General features: G+C 39.4%; 1 protein-coding gene across 1 annotated transcript in view; it reads left to right on the forward strand.

The window, feature by feature from the left end:
* TAF4 (TATA-box binding protein associated factor 4) overlaps positions 1-17,304 on the forward strand; it is a 36,347-nt gene extending 19,043 nt beyond the window's left edge. The window contains exons 3-16 of the mRNA XM_032127135.1: positions 1,730-1,896; positions 2,656-2,775; positions 4,407-4,526; positions 5,275-5,397; positions 6,085-6,174; positions 7,211-7,465; positions 7,668-7,812; positions 8,322-8,436; positions 9,046-9,215; positions 9,825-9,955; positions 10,575-10,700; positions 12,105-12,161; positions 12,243-12,362; positions 15,758-17,304. Coding sequence (XP_031983026.1) covers positions 1,730-1,896; positions 2,656-2,775; positions 4,407-4,526; positions 5,275-5,397; positions 6,085-6,174; positions 7,211-7,465; positions 7,668-7,812; positions 8,322-8,436; positions 9,046-9,215; positions 9,825-9,955; positions 10,575-10,700; positions 12,105-12,161; positions 12,243-12,362; positions 15,758-15,925 — 1,907 coding nt within the window. The 3' untranslated portion in view covers positions 15,926-17,304. The remainder of the gene's footprint in view (positions 1-1,729; positions 1,897-2,655; positions 2,776-4,406; positions 4,527-5,274; positions 5,398-6,084; positions 6,175-7,210; positions 7,466-7,667; positions 7,813-8,321; positions 8,437-9,045; positions 9,216-9,824; positions 9,956-10,574; positions 10,701-12,104; positions 12,162-12,242; positions 12,363-15,757) is intronic.
* Positions 17,305-20,254: the final 2,950 nt, after the last annotated feature.

Raw genomic sequence — 20,254 nt, forward strand, 5'->3', positions numbered from 1 at the left:
ATTCTCTAGTCTTTAAAATGTTCAATTTCTCTGCCTTTTGTCAGTAGCCCCCTACCCACAGTGTGAGGCTGACGGTGAGAAAATAATGATGTTTCTAATGAGCAGCCCACAGGATCAAGCTCTGTGTTCACTCTTCAGGTCTTTAAGTTCTCATACGATGTGGTGGTGGTGGTGTGTACCTTTAAAGGAAATACTTCTCTGTCCATAAGTTACAGAAGCAGACACCTTACTTTTTGGAATGGCTTGGAAAATAGTTTTTTGGACCTGACAGCTAAACAAAGAGTATTTATTTCTACAGTCTGAAAGATAATAAATAAGTTTCTCCCCCTCCTCCTTTCCTACAGAGGACCATTTTGAGGATATTTGTTTCCAGATATAACACTTGTCCATAGCACTTTGTGGGTCTCACCTTAACACTTTTAAATAAGTTGTGATGGAAAGTCACCTTTTGGATGTAAACTAGTGTAACATCTCTGTGTGACTCTGCTTCATTAAAAGAGAGTTAATATAGAGAACGTAAGGAAAAAATTAGGGGCAAATCAAATAAGGCTTTTCTTTTGAACTCATTTTTATAGAAACCCGTATATGAATTTTTGCAGTTTGCTTGTAAAACTGTCCAAGAAAACTGTTTAAGGCATTGTCTGTAAACATTTCAGCACTTCTCTAGGATAAAAAAGCAAATAAAAGCTTGATTCTTTTGAAGTAGTCATGCTCTGAGATGCAATAGACCACATCTCCAGATATTGTTGGGGAGTATGTATGGGCTTTTGATTCACTGAACAACACTTTAGAAATAACTTTCTGATTTCACTAGTGCCTCTTGATTTTCATGGTGAAGGTTCTTCCTGTAGTTGCTCAGAAAAGCCAACTAATTTTGAGTGCCCAGTCTCCATAGGTGGCTTTTTCAGAACTGATGAGGTCCTGAGGCTCTCAGGGACTGAGTGAGGCGTGCTGAGTGAAGGAGCTCTTGGCAAACAGTTCATGTTGTCCAGGTCCTGTTTGTGCCTTCAAGGAAGAGAGAGTCTCATCTGAAAATCTGCCTGTTAAAATCTGGTTCCCTATAGCTACTCAGTGGGTTTAAGTGTATTGATCTGAGTGACTGAGCAGGGAATGGCTTCCTCATTTCCCTCTCTGTTTTATTTTTCATTTGGGGTGTAACATGGCACAGTGCAGTCTGTTGCTGATGCACATGAGAGAGATTATGATTTTATAGCCACTTTCATTACTAAATTGGTTATGGGAAATTAATTTAGAACTTAGACAATTGTGTTGCTGTTGATGGTGAAGCCTAGGTTTAATTATTTTTCTTCCCTTCTTAAAGACAAAGTATTAGGAGTTTTGCCTAACGGCAGGATTTTCTTGTATTTATAGTGTCTCACAAAACAAATTTCTTAGTAAAGAGCAGGTAGGATTTTCACAGGATTGCTCATTTTAACTTTTAGTCACATGGAATATTTGTGGTTGGGGCAGATAACTCATTGTGTTCTGATGCACACCATACTGAGCATTTAGATAGAGTATTTCTGAAATTAAGCCATTCTATACAAAATGCTGTAATGCAGCTGAGTATTTTGCTTTTATTCTAAACCCCTTTTGTTAGCTGCCTAGTCCTTCAGCGGTACATTAATTGCATATGTACCCAACTTGGATTAAAAAAAAACAAACAGAAAAATATGTTCTTTGATGTTTGCAAAGGATGTGTGTTCCGTGACCACTCTCTGTTTTGCAGGCATGGTCCTCGTGCGCAGTGAGAACGGGCAGCTGCTGATGATCCCCCAGCAAGCCTTGGCGCAGATGCAGGCACAGGCACATGCCCAGTCTCAGCCTCAGAACACTCTGACTCCTCGTCCTGCTACACCTACCAGTGCACCCCCAGTGCAGATATCCACAGTGCAGGTCAGTCCAGGAAGTTGTGATGCGAAAAACTGTAGGATTTATTTTTGTTCCCTGTGAAGAATACACGAGAAAGTGAGGTGTGATGTTAGTGATTTGAAGAAACTGTAGATCTAACTGGGGATATACAGACTTTTTATAAATTCATAGAATCACAGAATTGTTTGTGTTGGAGAGGTGTTGGAAGGGATCTTAAAGCTCATCCAGTTCCTGCCATGGGCAGGGCCACCTTCCGCTAGACCAGGTTGCTCCAAGCCCTGTCCAGCGTGGCCTGGAAGACTTCCAGGAATAGGGAGTCCACACCTCTCTGGGCAACCTGTGCTGGGGCCTCATCACCCTCACAGCCAAGAATTTCTTCCAAATACCTAATCTAAATCTACTTTCCACATGGCATAGGCATTGCATTTTGTTCCTAATTCTGTTACAGCTTGGCCGTTACTCATCAAAAATATTTTTACATATCTGAATCTCATTAAGCTTAAGACTTTGATATAAAGAAGACCATATATGGTTAATGTGTACAACTCTTCTCCCCAAAATAAATATAAGGAAAAAAATGGATATGGATATAAGTACACTGAGATTTTGACAGTTGCATCAGGTTCAAGACTGAAAATCCTTCTCAGAGTTTTCTAGTGGTTCAGATGCATTCTTTGATATCTGTGATAATGGTAACTCTGCAGAATCAGAACACTAGATAAAGTAGATGGTATTCAACTATGGGCACTGATGTGTTTGTGGTTTTTTTTTCCTCTTCTCCAGGCTCCAGGAACGCCCATTATTGCACGACAGGTGACACCAACTACTATCATCAAGCAAGTGTCTCAGGCTCAAACAACAGTGCAACCCACGACAACGCTACAGCGTCCCCCGGTTGTGCAAGTAAGTGTGTAGGGAAGTAATGTGTGTGTGAGACTGCCAGGCACACAGGAAATGCAATTGCTCAGTGCAGGGAAGAAATACCTTCTGGATTAGCCTTTCTAAAACATCTGCAGGTCTCAGTGTATATTTTGGATGTACAGGTATAATTTTTTATAAGTATATTGTTATTATTTCATATTATACCTATACATATCTCTATTTAAAGGTATCCTGTTAGTAGTTTATATAATCACACAGCTGGCTGAAATAAAATACTTTATCCTTTTTGCCTTAAGAAAGTGACAAGAATTCCCTTTGGATTTGGGGCTGTGGTGTTATTCCTGTGATGAATCTGCAGCCCTCTGAATTCTGCAGCAAAATTTACAATTGCAAAGATGACTGCACTGGCATCTTTCTCTTCCCCAAGCCTTCTCCCTTTCACATGAGTCTCTGCTTTGGTCTGTGTCCTTCTGGAGTCTGATAACTCAAGGATAGACTGATGTCAGTCTGGGCTTGCTTGGAAATTTTTTTTTGAGATGCTGAGAGTTTAAAAAACAGGGCAAGAATGTGAAATTCTCCACATGGCTTCCAGGCAGCAGTGATACAATATGATTGCTGTCGCTTAATCTGTCTGATTGTGCTTTCTTCATCCTTTGAGTAGACAGGATTAGAGAGTTTTAATTTAAAACATGCAGGTTTTGCTATGCATCCAGTTAACCTTTTTCCCCTCAGAGAGCCTTTCCCTGTCCCAGTGATCTTTCTAGATCTGAGAGTTAATTTACCTAACTGAGTCTCCTGAATTTGCACTGCTGTTATACAGGACAGAAAAAAAATAAAAAATCATTCCATCTGCATATTTTGTGCTGTAATGAGCACACCATGGACTTCATTTATCCTGATTTCAAAAAAATGAGACAAATGAAATCCTTGTCTCCCTTAGTTTCTCTGAAAATACCAATAAAATTAGCCTTGGCAGCAGGGGAGCCTCCTTCTTGTGTATCTTTATATAAAGAGCAAGTTTACAAATGATCTGTGAACATTCTGAGTGTCAGTTGTAGCTTGGTAGGAATTTGTTTCTCAGACTGGGTTGTTAATAATTAGACTGTTGGAAGCCCATGAATGAGCTGTGTATGTGAGAAGATCTTGCTCACAATGGTGATTCTTTGGGGTTGATATTCTTCCTTCAAATTACCAATTTGTCTACAAAACTAGAAAAATGTTTTGTCCCATTGTTCATGACAAAGACCTTGGTAAGATCGGGGCTTTTGTGTCAGTTGTGCCTTTTTTAGAAATTCCTCCCTTTGGAAGTGACATGTAATGAAACAGGCAAAAAGATAAATTGAATTCACAGGCATTCAGCACTTGTTTTTGGTTGTGTTTTGAAACCCCATTGGCTGAGATTATGGGATTTTATTCAGTGACCAAAAATCGCGCAATTTTTAATCAACTTTTGCGATTTCCGTTTCGAATGTTTTTAGTGCCATCTGGTGGCCGTTTCCTTCTACTGCACCAGACCGCACATGAGCGACTTATTTATAGCAGCTGTGAAAGGTGTTCTACTGCCCTGTGGCTCCTTTTCTGTTTGATGGCTCAGGAAAACAGGCTGCTACTACGTTCCAAGGAGAATAATCCTGTGTTTGTATTCTCTGCAGCCTCAGATTGTTCTGGGTGGTTCTGCACAAACAACCGCGTTGGGGACAGCAACAGCTGTACAAACTGGAACTCCTCAGAGAACAGTGCAAGGGACAACGGCCACCTCCACTGCTGCCACAGTAAGATACTGATAAATGGAACATCTCTTTTTGTCCACTCACATGTGCATGTGTGCATGGATGTGCATATATACACATACAGGTAAACACAGATGGGAGTGGAGGTTAGTAAAGATGCAGGAATTCTGTGTGCTGTTGACCTTGAAAAGGTAAACTTTAATAGAACCATATAATTTACAAGGTGTGGATACAGGTCACTTGAATTTTGATAAGTGTCAAAGTGTTTTTATTTCTGTAACAGTATTAAAGCACTTATTTTAAAAAAATATATTAGATGTATTTTGTAGAACAGTGACTTGTTCAGCACTGTAGAGTAGAATGAGAAGGGATAAGCAGGTGGCACTGATTCATTCAAGCTGCATGTTTCCAGGATTATAAAACAGGGAGAATCTATGTACTATGCACTGTGACACAAGAGCTTTACTATTTTTTGTCCTGCTAAAACACATTTTCCCATACACAGTGTGCCATTCTTGAAATACTTGGTGTTTCCTAACTTCATGAAGAATCATAATTTCTTAAATTTTAAAATAGGAATGTACAATACATATGTGTATGTAAAGTAAAATAATAATTCCTGTTAATAAGTCTGTTTATGTTTTAAGTGGTGAGGGGCATGCATCTCTAAGTCTTACTCTGAAGTGATGAGCTAAAGGACTTTATTTCATGAAGTATATGGTCAGATCATGTGTTAAGAAGAGTTCGTCTGCCTTTCTCTGACTGTTTTCCTTTTACCCTTCCATCTAAGGAAACTATGGAAAATGTGAAGAAATGCAAAAACTTTCTGTCCACATTAATAAAACTGGCATCATCTGGAAAGCAGTCCTCAGAGACTGCGGCTAACGTGAAAGAATTAGTACAGAACCTGCTGGTAAGAAAAGTTCATCAAAAGTTGTAAAACATAGCATCTGGACAAATTCAGACTCAAAAACTGGGGTTTTGTGTTTTTTTTTTTTCTTCAGAGGATGGAGTTTATAAAATCTGAGCTAAATCAAATTAACTTTGCCTCTTCTGAATTAAAATAGGTGCATAAATTTCCATTAAGTTTATAACTGAGACATTACTGCTCATATTCATGCATGAGAACATGAGTTCAGTTGAAGTGTGAGTAATGCAAGTAGTAGCTCTTTAAATTCTACATTTTGATAAAACAATGAATAAAAAGATGTATTATGTACTTTAGGGAAGACCCTATGGCTGGTGCATTAACTGAGTGTAGGAAATCACAAGTTTTTCCAAAAAACTGTTGCCTGGTGCTAATATAAAAGCTTGACATTTAATATTCATAGAATGAGTACTACTATTGCTTAGAGTAGTTGTTAGCAACCTGTAAGTTAGGGTAGAGCTGTGTATTCCAGATGTTATCACATAATAACCAGAGGTCTGTAGGTCTTGCTACTTGAAATTTGTGGTAAAATTAGTTACTACCATAAAGCAGTTGTTAACTAAAAATAGTGAGGGATGATAAAACCACTTACTTCCAATAAGTCTTACATTTTTTTTGGTGTTGAAAAGTTAATTTCTACAAGTTTGTTCATTTGGATTTTCTGTTTTAAAGGATGGAAAAATTGAACCAGAAGACTTTACCAGTAGGCTGTACAGAGAACTTAATTCTTCACCTCAACCTTACCTTGTGCCTTTCCTGAAGGTAATTTATCTTCACTACCCTTTCTTAATCTCTGTGCTTATATATCAGCAGCAATGAACACAGGCACTCCTTTGCCATTATAGGTGGAATTCCAAAATGATGTTAAAGGAAGTTTTAAATGGTGCTTGGTTAGGCTTTTGCTCCATTAAAAAACACTTTTTGTGTCTTAGTTCCTAGAGTTTGTTATTGTGATTTTTTTGGCACAGTCAGTAACGTAACTTCTATGGTGGTGACACATCATAGCTCTTTTGTGAGATCTGAAAAGTTTTCTTTCTGCGATTTAAACCACAAACGTATGAATTGATTTATTGCTCTCTTTTTAGTCTTACAAAGAAAACAAGGGATTCAGTGATACAGAAAACTGTACCTTTTGGCAAGTCTTTTGCCTGTGTTGTTAACTGGTTTGGATAAGCAGGAAATTTGTCACCTCTCAATAATAAATGACATTTGTCATAAATTTTATAGTAGTTGGACATCTCAAAATAGTAAAACATTTACCATCTAAAAATCAGTGAAAGTACTACAGCATTAAATGGTAAGAATATAACTGCTTGGCTAAAGTATGATTAAGGGATGTAGTTGTAGGTGTGTGTTGACATTTCTGGGTTCTTAAATGCTTGTTCAACCTTGAGCTGTTCCTGAGGACAAAAATTGTTGCCATAAGAAAACAGCTAATTTAAGAAGCCACTAAAACACTGTGCTCTCTGTTGAGCTATTCTGAAATCTTCCCTGGTGTTCCAGTGCGACTTTTAAGCCATAGGACGACGGTCAAGGAAGGCAGCATGGGCTTGGGTTGTTAAATACATACCAGGGGTTCCAGGTAGGCTGCATAGCCTAGATGCCCATGATATCCAAAAGATATTGTCCCTCTGTCCTGCTTATTAAATAGGAGCAGGTTGATATTGCTCACCTGTCACCTTTCCTCAGGTACACACAGACCGATCCAATGGACTGAAACGTGTCACTTCTTTACAGTTAATACTGTGTGAGTCAGGATTAAACAACTCAACAAAACTCTTTCCTTTCCCCTTTTCAGAGGAGTTTACCTGCCTTGAGACAGTTAACACCAGACTCTGCAGCTTTCATTCAGCAGAGCCAGCAGCAGCAGCCGACGACGCAGGCGACGATAGCCACGATCCCGTCGGCGGCGGCCGTGCTGCTGAGCTCCTCGGTGCAGCGCACGGCGGGCAAGGCCACTGCCACTGTCACCAGTACCCTCCAGCAACCCGTCATCAGCCTCACTCAGCCCACACAAGTTGGTGTCAGTAAACAAGGGCAGTCCACGCCGCTGGTATGTGAGCTGAAGTGCAGCGTTTGTTACTGCACAGGAGGTTTTTTGATAGTACTTCTTATATTGCTGGTTTAGCTCAATCAAAGATCTGAGAAAAAAAGTAAAACTTAAATTGCATCTTGATTAAAGTGCTATTAGGGTTTGTTCTTCCCACCTGATTCTCGGATTATTTACAGTTCTTTTTTTTCCTTATTATTTGCAGGTTATCCAGCAGTCTCAAAAAGCAGGGGCATTGATAAGGCCTCCACAAGTAACGTTGACACAGACACCCATGGTGGCATTGCGGCAACCACACAGTCGTATTATGCTCACTACTCCTCAAATCCAACTGAATCAGCTTCAGACAGGTAAGAGGTCAAGATACTTGTCATATGCCATATTTGACAGCATTAGCTGAAGTGTGGTTTAAGGGTTGCTTGCCCAGAGAACTTGTTGATAGCCCATTCCTGGAAGTGTTCAAGGCCAGCCTGGATGGGGCTTGGAGCAACCTGGGATAGTGAAAGGTGTCAGAGGGGTTGGAACGAGATGATCTTTAAGATCCCTTCCAACCCAGACCATTCTGTGGTTCTGTGAATGTCAGTTCATAAGTGCCCTGTTTGTACTACTGCTAAACTCTTCCAGTGTCTAGTGCTGTAGTCGCTCGGGGTACAGATCTATCAGGGCAGCATTGACAGTCAGAGAAATGGTTTGGGTGCTGGAATTGTGTGGGAGGGTCCTGTTTTTAGCTGGGTGAAATGCTGACAGAAGCTATTGAGGTCAAGTTTTTGTACCAGACCTGTTGCCATAACTACCTGTGACTGGCTTGCACATGTGAACTCCTATTGATGGAGTACAAATCCTGTCTGTCTTCTTGCAGTACCTGTGGTAAAACCAGCAGTATTACCTGGAAACAAAGCTATTGCCACTGTTTCGACACAAGTAGCTGCTGCTCAGAAGAATAAACTGAAAGAACCTGGGGGAGGCTCTTTTAGGTGAGGAACTGTATGTTTGTGCTTGTGCTGCTTGGGCAGCTGAACTCAGACCTTTCTGGTGCTGAATCTGTCTGGGGAAACTCACAATAACCTAGAGGTGGATTTTCTGGGGGCAGGTTTACTTCTTCATTAAAGACTTAAACAAACAGCACTGGACATACTCACGCCAGACTGGTTTTAGCATTTAGCTGGCACTAAACCTCATAAACAATTCCTGCCCAGACAAGCAAATGGAATTCATTCCTTCACTTCTCCCAGCTGTGCTTGAGTTACTCGCATGTACAGCCTGTCTTAGTGGTGAGGGCAGATTATTTTTGTTTTGTGGTAGTGATTTGTCTGGTCTCTTGTTCCTCAAGCTGTTTAAATATTACATAAGAAAGGATCTTGAAAAAACAGGAAGTACAAAATTAGTGCTCTTTGAAGTCAAAGCAGTAATGTCTCATTTACAAACAAATGAGTTGTATTTTACCATATCACAAAAGCAAATAAAATGTAAAATTAAGTATTCAGGTTTATGGTGGAATTCATTATATGCAGCTGTGGTATCGTAGCAATGTGTGCAGATAAGCCCTAAATCATATGATTATAATAAATTTTCCTTCCTTTAAGGGATGATGATGACATTAATGACGTTGCATCAATGGCTGGAGTCAACCTGTCAGAAGAAAGTGCTCGGATATTGGCAACAAACTCTGAGCTCGTGGGCACATTAACAAGGTCCTGTAAAGATGAAACCTTCCTTTTCCCAGCACCTTTACAAAGAAGGATATTAGAAATAGGTATGTTCTTTTATCTTGAACATCAGTAAAAACAAATTTCACTGCTCTTAGGTTTACATTGGAGGCATTTTCCATGGAAACTGGTTTGAATAATTAAAAGTTGCTGGAGTCATTACCTTCTGATATTTTCTGGGATATTCAGATGCTTGTGGGCAATCATTTGTCTTATGAAAGTAGAATAGTGTCAAGGAATAGCAAACATAGATTTGCCTTCTAAAGTGATGGCAATTCAACATCAAAACTACTCAACCTGGCTGAAAGTCTGACTGTATAAACTGATAAGGTGTAACAAGCGTGACACAAACAATGAAGTAAGTCCAGAAGCACTTTTATCAGCTTTACTTAGTAATTTAGAATTGAGGATGGAACAAAAAGCAATCTTGAATTCTTTGTTAGGCTGTAGTACACAGCATTTATTAATAGATTGTCAGTTTTGTTAAACTAATAGGAATTTTAGTATGTATGTAATTTCCTGTTTAATCCTAGTCTGAGAAAAACCTGAAAGTCATAATTAGCAAAAGGCATTTAAATTTCTACGACTGAGGTTATACTCACATTTAGCTGTATTGTAAAATGTTCTTGTACAACCCACTTATGTCCTGATTATAGGTAAAAAGCACGGAATAACAGAAATCCATCCTGATGTAGTTAGCTACGTATCACATGCTACACAACAAAGAATACAAAACCTAGTGGAAAAACTATCAGAGACTGCTCAACAAAGGAATATTTCCTACAAGGTAACTGCATTTAATTGCTCAAATCAAATGGCAAAATTGCACAAATTCAGCAGGAGTTCAGGTGTTCTTTGTTCTGTGAAATCAGGTTGTTTATTCTCTTTGGCTGATTCACCTTCCATTAAGACATTAATACACATGGGTGACTAGAACTTTTCAGCTTGCATATACAAAATGGTTTTAAAACAAATGCAGAGAAGCTGTGCCCTCCCTTTATTTATTATGTCAAATGTTTAGTGTGTGAGTGACTGTAGAGTCAGACAGATAAAAGCACTGTGTTGAATTCCCAAGAGACTGCTATCTGACAGATGTGTGTTCCTAATAGATGCAAATGCCTGAGCAGCATTTAAAAAAAACCGTGCAGCTCTGTGAAATATGTTTGAGAGGTTAAAGCTGTGATGATATTAGTTTAGAAGTCAAAATCTGATGATTCACGGAATAGAACAAAATGCTTTTAAGAGTTCTAGCTGGTTTGACTGGTGTAAATATACTCCTGCTATTTGTCTGTAGAGGACAAAGTTAACATTGGAGCTTTGAATGTATGTGTTCTTCCCCAGTACAGTACAAGTTAACAGCTTTGTTTTTAAGGGAGTTATGAGAAACATATTTGCTGTATTTTCAGGATGATGAAAGATACGAACAAGCAAGTGACGTTCGGGCACAGCTCAAGTTCTTTGAACAACTTGATCAAATAGAAAAGCAGCGTAAAGATGAACAAGAAAGGGAAATTTTAATGCGCGCAGCAAAGGCAAGTGCTTGGCTTTCACACGTGTTTGCAAAGTGTCATTTTTGACATCAAAACTGCAGAGTTTCTTTTCATTCTAAAACACTTGCAGTGAAGGGAAAGACTAATCTTCAAAGATGGAACTTGATGAATGTGTTCTTAACTAGAGCTCAGTTTTGCTTTTCATTGTAAAGCATGGGAAACAGCTTCTTTGCCACTCTGATTGCGTGTTCCCAATTAAAGGGAGTCTTGAAATTTAGTTTTTGCATTTTGCATTGGCAAAAAAAGATGAATTTTGTAGCTTGGTGGTACTCTTAAATGTAATAGAGAGGTTACAGGTATTTTGGAGACTAGAAATAAAATTCAGAAAGATTTTTGCAAATTGGATGAATACAATAAATAAGAAGCAGTTGATATAAACATGAATGTGAATATTAAACTGTGATTTTACTCAGTGAATATCAAATGAATATGATTAGATAAGGGCACCCTAGAAATAATTCACAAAACAACCTATGTTTTCTGTTAGTTTTGTGATCCAGCATGAGTTGACAATGTCAAAACCCAAATTTATTTTGTTGTTGGCCTGAAGAACGTGAGGGATTAACAGCACTCAGGATTTGATAGGACAAGAGGAAATGGCCTCAAGTTGCATCGGGGAGGTTTAGATTGAATATTGAGAACAATTTCATCACTGAAAGGGTTGTCAAGCCCTGGAACAGGCTGCCCTGCACAGTGGTTGAGTCACCGTCCTTGAAAGTATTGTGTAGATATGGCACTTGGGGACATGGTTTAGTGGTGGTCTTGGCAGTGCTGGGGAAACAGCTGGACTTGATGTTCTTAAAGGTCTTTTCTAGTCAAAACAATTTAGTGATTCTGAAAGTATGACACGCCCAAGGAATTGCAGGTGCCCGGTGAAATGGGCAGTTGCTGATGTAAATGGTCTTTGGTCACTCAGGTGCACTTTGTTCAGACTGCAGCCTGACCTGTGTGTGTAGGTGTAGCAGAAAGATCTGCTCTGAGTAGGTGCCTGGTTACCCAGCAAGGGGAGGAATTGTTCCAAGAAGTACAGGTCTGATTCCTTTGTTCATATGCAAAGTGTGTAATTCAGTTCACAGGTCTGTGTAATTTGTGTCTCGTAATGGTTGCATTAAAGGCATAATTGCCTGGCTACTCTTCGCTGTCTTTAACAAAGCAGAAAAATGGGATGCCTTTTCAAAAATAGATACATTAAACTAAGAGAAGGAAAACTTTTAGTTTCTAAAAGTTGTTTACCACTGTTGCCCTCTCTGGGAGTGATAGGTATTCCCCACTTGCTGCTGAAGTTGAAGAAAAGCTTTCATATATAATCTTTAACTGCTTTTGTAACTGAATTAATTTTTCTTTCTTTTCCTCCAACCACCTCATGTTCATCCTTAATCAACACAGTCTCGATCTCGACAAGAAGATCCAGAACAGCTTAGGTTGAAACAGAAGGCCAAGGAGGTGAGTGCTGACATTAACATGAACTTTTATTTTGGAAATTGAAATAGAAATAATGAGCCATCCTTGTTCTGGCATACGCAGATGCAGCAGCAAGAGCTAGCACAGATGAGACAGAGGGACGCCAACCTGACTGCGTTAGCTGCCATCGGTCCCAGAAAGAAAAGGAAAGTAGATTCACCAGGATCTGGATCAGGGACAGAGGTACAGTATAATTGTCACCTTTGGTTTTGCTGCCTCAGCCTCTGTGCAAACCTTCCTGTTCAGAGCTTTTTACCCAGTTTGTGGGAGCTCCCTGGGCAGCCAGAAGTGTTTTGTGTTCGTATTTGCTCGCTCCAAGGCCAGGATCAATTTTTAGCACCTGCGTAGTGGCATAGGGAATAGAATCTGAGTTGTCATTCCCTGATTCGCGGAACTGGAGAGATGTTAGAAAAACCGTCTCTGATCTCACAAGCCTCAGCTTTTTGGACCTCCATAGTTTTGGAAGGAGATTTTTGTGGATGTAACCAATCTAACTTGGAGTGCAGAGTAAGGCTGCTGAGGTAGGTGGGGTGGTAGAACTGAATCACTGCTAAATTTGACAGCAGGAGCCTCAAGTTACAGGAGCTTGCCTAATTTCTTTCTTCAGCAGTTGATTGGCCTTAGTTTTCATGTCTCCGCAGCAGATCAGTTTGACCAGTTCCATTTGATCAGGATGTTCTTGCACATCCTTGTATATTCTACTGTTGACTCTGTCTTTTAAGAACTTCCCTGCAGACTAAGTGTCAGAATGCTCAGTGTCTCATTCATTTAATATTAATTTACATTCTGGCAGATGACTATCTGCTGTATTTTTAAACAAGTAAATAAACAAGAAATGGTATAAAATTGCTTTCTGCATGAGACATTCAATGTAGGATTTCTCTAATGTTTAAAAAGAACAAAATATTCTTGAATATTGTCATTTATTGGACCAAAAGCTCTCTTCATAATTTGAGGATTTTTCCCTGTGGGATTTTATGCCTGATAGCAAGTGACAGCATAGTAATAGTTTAATAATTCTGTTTATTACTCCTTGAGCATTCTGAATTTTCAGTGCTAAAGCATTTATACTGTAGAAAAGCCTCAAAGAGTTCACCTTGTTTTATACTGAATTGCTAGAAGCAATAATTTACATGTGCTTGATATAAAATGAGAGAGAAAAATCTGAATATTAGTAAATGTTATTTTTGTTTATAAAAAAAATCAAGCCTCTTGAGATCTTTTAAAGTAATTTTAAGTTTTGAAATTTACTAAAATGTCTGCTACTGAGAATAAGAGCTGTTTTTATATAAGCTGACAAATTACTCTATTAAAGGTTTATAGATGTGGTTCAAAATTATGAAAATTGCAGAATGGGGCACTTTGCAAAGATAGATGTGTACACAAATGAAGTCGTCTCAGAGGAATATGCTGAAGTACCTCATGCAGAGTTAATGTTGGCATTGCTTACTCCTGCATGCTCAGCTGTGCCACCTTAATGGTCTGTTAATGTCACTTAGGTTATGGGATGTATTGTGCATCTCCTGTGAACACTTGTTTGTATTTCATCTAAATCTGACTAATTTAGTTATCCTGGATTAATCAGTGGTTAACGAATTAACTACAGGTTCCCTGGAAATCTAATCTTTTTGTCTGTTTAATTAAGAACCAGCTGCCTTTGATCTGATACTCACAGCTGTGCTTTTGCTGCTGTGTCACTTGACATTTTTAAATTGGGCTCCACTTGTCACCGTTTGTATGCAGTTTGTGGTTAAGTCATATTACAAGAAGTGTGGAAAATAAGGTTTGTCATTATTTAGACACAGATTTGTAAATGGAGGCTTTTGATGTCTACAAATGCTGATTCTTAATTACATGTGAAGTCACTTCTAAGTAGTAATTGCACTGTTTTGTTTCCAAATTCATCAAAACAGGTTGCTGTCAGTTTGAGAGTTTTATGTCCATGTGATTTTACTGAAAGTTACCAAAAGCTTCTTAACTTACTCCATACGTAATTCTGTGTCTTTGAGGACTCCTGATATTTTACCTTTGCATTTAAAGTATTATGGGCTACATAATAAAGCTCAGGCTTCAGCTTTCACTAAAGAATATTTTAAAACCAAGAATAAACCCCCTTCCAACCATTCTTTCTGTTCTCTAGCATTCATGTATATGATAAAATTTAGTTAGCATCCAATACTCTCCTGTATCTTCTAATTTCCACTGAAGTTGATTAAAATTAGATGGCTACATTGTGCAAGTGCCTTAAAATATCCTTTTGAAAATCCAGCCTTTTAAGCAGCCCCTAACTACAGGATTTTGGTGATTTGGTGTTTGCTGGGTCAACAGAATGCTTGAGAATCAAAAATCTGACTTCACTGGTAGCACTGTGGTGAAGCAAGTTCATCTGCACTGAACAAAGTTCTGCTAAACCAGAGTGATCATTTCCAGTGCAGGTTTAGGTTGGTTTGATCATCAGTAATGTTCACTGGTGAAATACGTTATTTTCACGCGTGTTAGTGGGAGCCTCAGCAGCTTATTCACATGGCTCATACACCACTCTAAATTCTGGCTTTTTTCAAGTCCTGCAGTGTTTTTATTAAGAAAAATATTTGAAAATTCTCCAAACTCACAGGCGGGTAAGTCTTTAGTCACTACTGGAGCGTGTTTGGTGTCATGAAGTATCAAAGCTCCATCTAAAGAAGAAAGGAGAACATTATTCTAGCAAATTAAATTGGAGGGGAGAGTGAATCCGTAGCTGAGCCACAGAAAGATGACCCGTTCCCAAAAGAATTCATTATTAGGTAAATAACCTGTCAGCAGCAGAGGGCTGCCCAAAAGATTCCTGGCTGAAAACGGAGGGAGCAGCCCGGATTCCGGTCTGCGCGCGCCATCTGCCGGGCACTGCGCGGAGCTGCAGCTGCTCCCCGGCCTCGTCCCGCTGCTTCCCCGCCCGCCCTTCCGTGCCGCTCATTTGTTTCCTTCTGGTTTTGGCGTTTTTCTTCTTTTTTTAAGTGACATATATAGTAATATGCTGCTTCTTTATCGTGCCACTTCGGGAAACTCCCATTGAGTGATGCTGAGAGATGGAGAAGTATTCAGAGGTCATTAGAGAATGCGTAACTGAGTCTAAGAAAGCTTCTCCTAAATATAGTGCTGAGCTTGCTTACAGCTGTTGTCACCACAAGGAGAGCACCCTGCCATGGAAATCAGGGGGATCTAGGACATGATTTAAGGCCTCACAGTCCCGAGAACAGGACTGCTCCCCAGGTCATCCACCACTCCAGGGCTGCCCTCGGCACCCCTGCCATTGTGAAGAATCCTGGCCCTTCTGTTTGGTTTGGTTGTTGGGATTGCCTGTCCTTAGTGCCTTCCTAAAAATACAAGCAGTGCTTTGGGGCTTTTTTGTCTATATTGAATGTCACTGAAAACTTCTGATTGTTCAACTGTTGTTAATAAATAAGAATTGAAAAGGAAATCTCTAATCTGGTAGCATACAGCTTCCTGACTATGTACAGTTTTTACGTCACATGTTTTCTCTGAAAAGTTTTGAAATGCTTTTGGGCTTGGACTGATTGACCTGTTCTTCTGCTTTCCAGGGATCTGGTTCGAGTGCAGCAGTCCCAGGCAGCTCTGGAGTTGGAACAACCAGACAGTTTACGCGACAAAGGATAACGCGGGTGAACCTCAGGGACCTCATATTTTGTTTAGAAAATGAGCGAGAGACAAGCCATTCACTATTGCTATACAAAGCATTCCTTAAGTAAAATGGAAAAGATCAAGGTATTTTTGACGGAGAGACGCCTGAGGACATTTTTTAATATATTTGCAAATTACGCCTTTTTGTAACAAGCGAATGGGATATTGTTTGAAAAACAACCACCTCTTTACATGGAACAGTTTTATATTCCTGTTTATAAATAAACTCTTCAGTATAAGAGAAATGCATTTCTGTAACAGTGAGGATACTTACAAGGCCTGTGGATACTATAAAAGGACAATTAAATTTTAACTCATCTCTTGATTGAGTGGCCTTCTTGCCAAACAAGCCATATATAAAGACTGATGGAATCGTTTAGCAAATAACTAGCTACCCTTTGTCAGCCCTGTAGCAGTTTCGACATTAATTGTTCATTTTAGTTCAGTTTTATTCAACTAAATCCATTATATAGGCATATGTCTACAGCAGATGACCTCATTTCATTTAGCTTTTTTTTGTTAAACAGTCAGTTAGCAAAGCAAACTGATTTTTAAAGAATATTTATCTTTCCCCCAAATGCTCAAAATCTAGAGGGATATACAGTTAATTTTAAACATAACCTCAATTTTAATCACATTATTGCTTATTAGAGGCCCTGAAATCCCATAAAGGAGGGTTACTTCTGAATGTTTTAGCAGCATCTGTAAAAATGCATTTTATTTGCTATAGTTTGTAAAGCTGTAAAGTTAAAAAAGGAAAAAAAGGAAAAAAAGAGAAACCTTTTCAGCATAAATATATTTTACTTGCACTGTGTTTTTTAGCTAAAGTGAAAGCTTAGATTAAATAAAATCAAAAGTTGAGAGGAATCATCAAAAGACTGTTTCTCAGTGTGAATCAAGTGTTGAAAAATGGTTGGTGTATTTTGTCGGTAATTGTACATAATTTTTGGCACATAACATAAAAATGGCTATGTAAACTATAATTATTTTGCTAAAAGACTGTATGCAAGCTGTGGGCCTACTTTAAAGATGTCCAGAGCAAAGTCCCTTCTTTGTACCTATTTTTTTATTACAAATATACTAATTGGTTCTTTATATTTTCAGAGGTTATTGTATTAAATTGTCTATTGATAGTACTTTTATGACTGTAAATACTTTGGCTTTCTTTGTGTGAACTCTCATGGTAGAATTTAACTCTCTTGCGTGTAAACTGAATGCTGATCAGTATTTTTATCAACACCTGACAACTGTTACACCCCTTTTATTTTGTCTTTTAGGAAATCCTGTCTTTCCTTTTTTTTTTTCATGTAAATTTTGCACAGTTACTTGTTCATATGTAAATATTTTACTTTCAAAAATGAAGTTTTTAATTGCTATTGTTTTATATAGGATTGAAAGAAAATTAACTCCTTTATTAAAAACAAATTTATCTGTATTTGCTAATGTATTTTTCTCTCTAAATCTTTTCTCCACTTGGATTTATTTTTCTTGGTACAGTAAAAGTTGAGTCTACCTGAGGGGATGCTGTTTGCTAAAGATGCACTTTGGGATGTTTTTATATTTTGTTTTGTTTTGTCAGTATTTTGGAGGTATGTGACTTCACGTATCTTGACGTTTGATTGTTGTCTTAGGGGTCTTGGAGTGACATCAGTGGACAGTGGGTTTGGTTGGTTTTTAAGCAAGGAAAGGTGTCTGAAACACCTGAAATATTTTGTGTTTGTCTAGTGAAGGTTTAATAAAACACTCTTTCCTTGAGGGCAGCCTGATCCCTCAAATACAACTACAATGGTTTGCAGAAGAAGGTAGGACATAAACCACAATTTGGAGCACAATTATAAAAGAAAATAATCAGGAACACTTGATTATCAGTGTGGAAATCTGAGAAGCATTTCTGATGTTCTGTACTAAATATTTAGCTTTTGGGTTGTATTTCTTTTAATTCCTCCTCTCATGGGCCACTTAAACTAATAATTTTGAGGGCCTAATCCTGCTAATACATTAATTTGATGATGATTCCTTGCATACAGACAAATCTGTCCCCAGGCTGCTGCCCCAAGCCCCTGCTGTGGAACAGGCACTGGCAGCAGGCCCGTGGGAGATCAGTGTCTCTGGAAAAAGAGGATTAGCTCCTAAAGGGATGCACTCACCTGACACCCTGTGTGACACTGACCCGAGACTTTCATTGTCTGTAAACTCCAAAGAGTCTTTAAATTGTGTCATGTTATTAAGTGGCAAGAAACATCTTGGTCTTTTGGCCAAAACACTGTCAGAGCATGCCTTTAATTGTAGCGAGAGCTGGTTGTAATTGTTAATCACCATGGGCAGTGACTGGGCACAGTGTCTGCAAAGCTGTGGCAGGTAAGTGGGGAAGAAACTGTGTGAAAAATTAAAGTTACTACATTGTGTGCTGTACTTTGCTCTCTGTGCTCAGTAGTGGCTTAGAAATATTCTAGAGAGGCCAAGGGAGGAGGGAGAGATCTCCTGTAAGAGGAGAGCTCTTGGTTTTGTTTTAAGTAACGTTGGTTTTAAGCGCACAGGCAGCCCTTCACTCCATATAATTTGTCTCAGCTTTTAAATGTTCTGGTTCTGTTAGTCAGAAAAGCTGGTAGCACCCATCTCCCTCCAGTAGTTCAAATTCATGGAGTTTTGGACTGGGAAATGGGCACATTATTGTCAGTACACTGGCACTTGTGAGGAGTTCTCATGGTGAAGCAGTTGCAGACTTTTGTTCATTTGTTGTTGGTTTGGGGTTTTTTTTATGATAAAACCAGTAACTGTTTTTGATGCTGCTCAGAAATTTGACATTGCAAAATCACAGCTGAAGAGGGGTGGCATTTACACGGCAATACACTCGTACACCACCACTCCTCTTGTGTGTTAGTGACCTGTAGAGGGAGAAATTATGATTCTTTCCTGGCCCCAAGGCTTGTGCAGCTCAACCAGAGTGAGGGTGAGCATGGAAGAGAATTTACTGCCCGTTTCCTTGGGTCTCTGTACCAAGACTGATGCACCTTTGTTGTAAGCACCCCAAAATTGAAGTTTGCTGCAGCTGGGACGTTCTATGTGCGAGTTGGTGAGGGGTTAGTGCACTTTTATTTTGTCACACTTTTTCAGCTCCATGTCAGGGACAGGTTCCTTCTCTCTTGTGTTTAAGTCTGTGACATGTAGTGAGCTCTCTACCCTGCTTTACAGAAGTCTTGATGTCTCTCTGTTTTTTTTAACACCTCTGATTGGGTAGTGCATAGCTGTAATGTTCATGAAGTGTTGATGCCATTCTTTTTCCAGCAGAAAAATTGAACAGAACAAGTAGGATGTAGTAAGGCACTCTGAATTCAGCTTGGTTTTCTTATTTCACAGGTTTATAATTAAGTAGATGTGTTTTCAGGAAACCTTTTAATACATAGTGAGAGAGGCATGCGTGATAAATACCACCAATTTCACAGTAATTAAGATTTTATTGGAGGCTTCCCTGTGATCCAAGAAGTTTCCCCACATTTCTGAGATTGTCTAAATTACAAATAATGATACAACAACTCCAGTGATAATTTTAACCATTTTCTTAGGTTTACAGCTGTTTGTCCATCTGCAGAGAGGAGTCTTGACCTTTGGGGTAAGTGGGGGGGGGTATCATCTGGGCTGGGGCGGTGGCACTTTCAGCAGTGACATTTCCCTGCAGTGTGGGACTGTGGATCCACCTATGCAGGTGAGTGCAGAGCCCTGTGCTTGGGTGTGCTTGTGCCAGGATTTTTGCACAGCAGGGCTTTAGGCAAGGACAGGCCAATGTGATGTCTTAAAATGTGTAAAGTGCCAGGAGGAAAAGGTTTAGGCAGTGTGGGTTGATCCTAATCTTTAGGTTTTTGGGTATGTCATGCAAAAGTGCCATGTGTAAGGCTTGCTCCTCAGTATTTGGGGAGGCTTTTTAGCAAGTGATGTTTCCCTGTCTGTGGAAGCTGCCAGGCTGATGAATTTGGGAGATGTTTGTTGGAGGGATGAATAGGGAGGGCAGCACGTTAAGGGCTGCTCTGCCGTGCTGACCTGCCTTTTATTTGCCCAACACAAAAGCTCCCCGAGTTAGGATATCCCACAGGATGACAACTGGGGGGATTAAAACTGCATTTTAATAGCTCAGATCTGTCCTCCCCCTGCAAATCTGCGGCCAAACCCTGCACTCTCCCCTCTCCCACAGGAGTCCTGGGAGTGGTTGTACCAGAGACCGGCAGGGACAAGCCAGAGCTCCTTCATTTTGTGTGGTGGTGGTACTAGATGCCATAGAGCTGTGACAGAAAGGGAATACATTCCTTAAAACTTGCTTTTAGGAATTCAGTCGTGTTTTCTTGTGTCAGCTGAGAGAAACTTGCCCAATGCTGCTGCAGAGGTGGGCAGGCGAGCAGGAGATC

Source organism: Corvus moneduloides, chromosome 17, assembly GCF_009650955.1.
Source record: "Corvus moneduloides isolate bCorMon1 chromosome 17, bCorMon1.pri, whole genome shotgun sequence".
Classification (NCBI taxonomy): domain Eukaryota; kingdom Metazoa; phylum Chordata; class Aves; order Passeriformes; family Corvidae; genus Corvus; species Corvus moneduloides.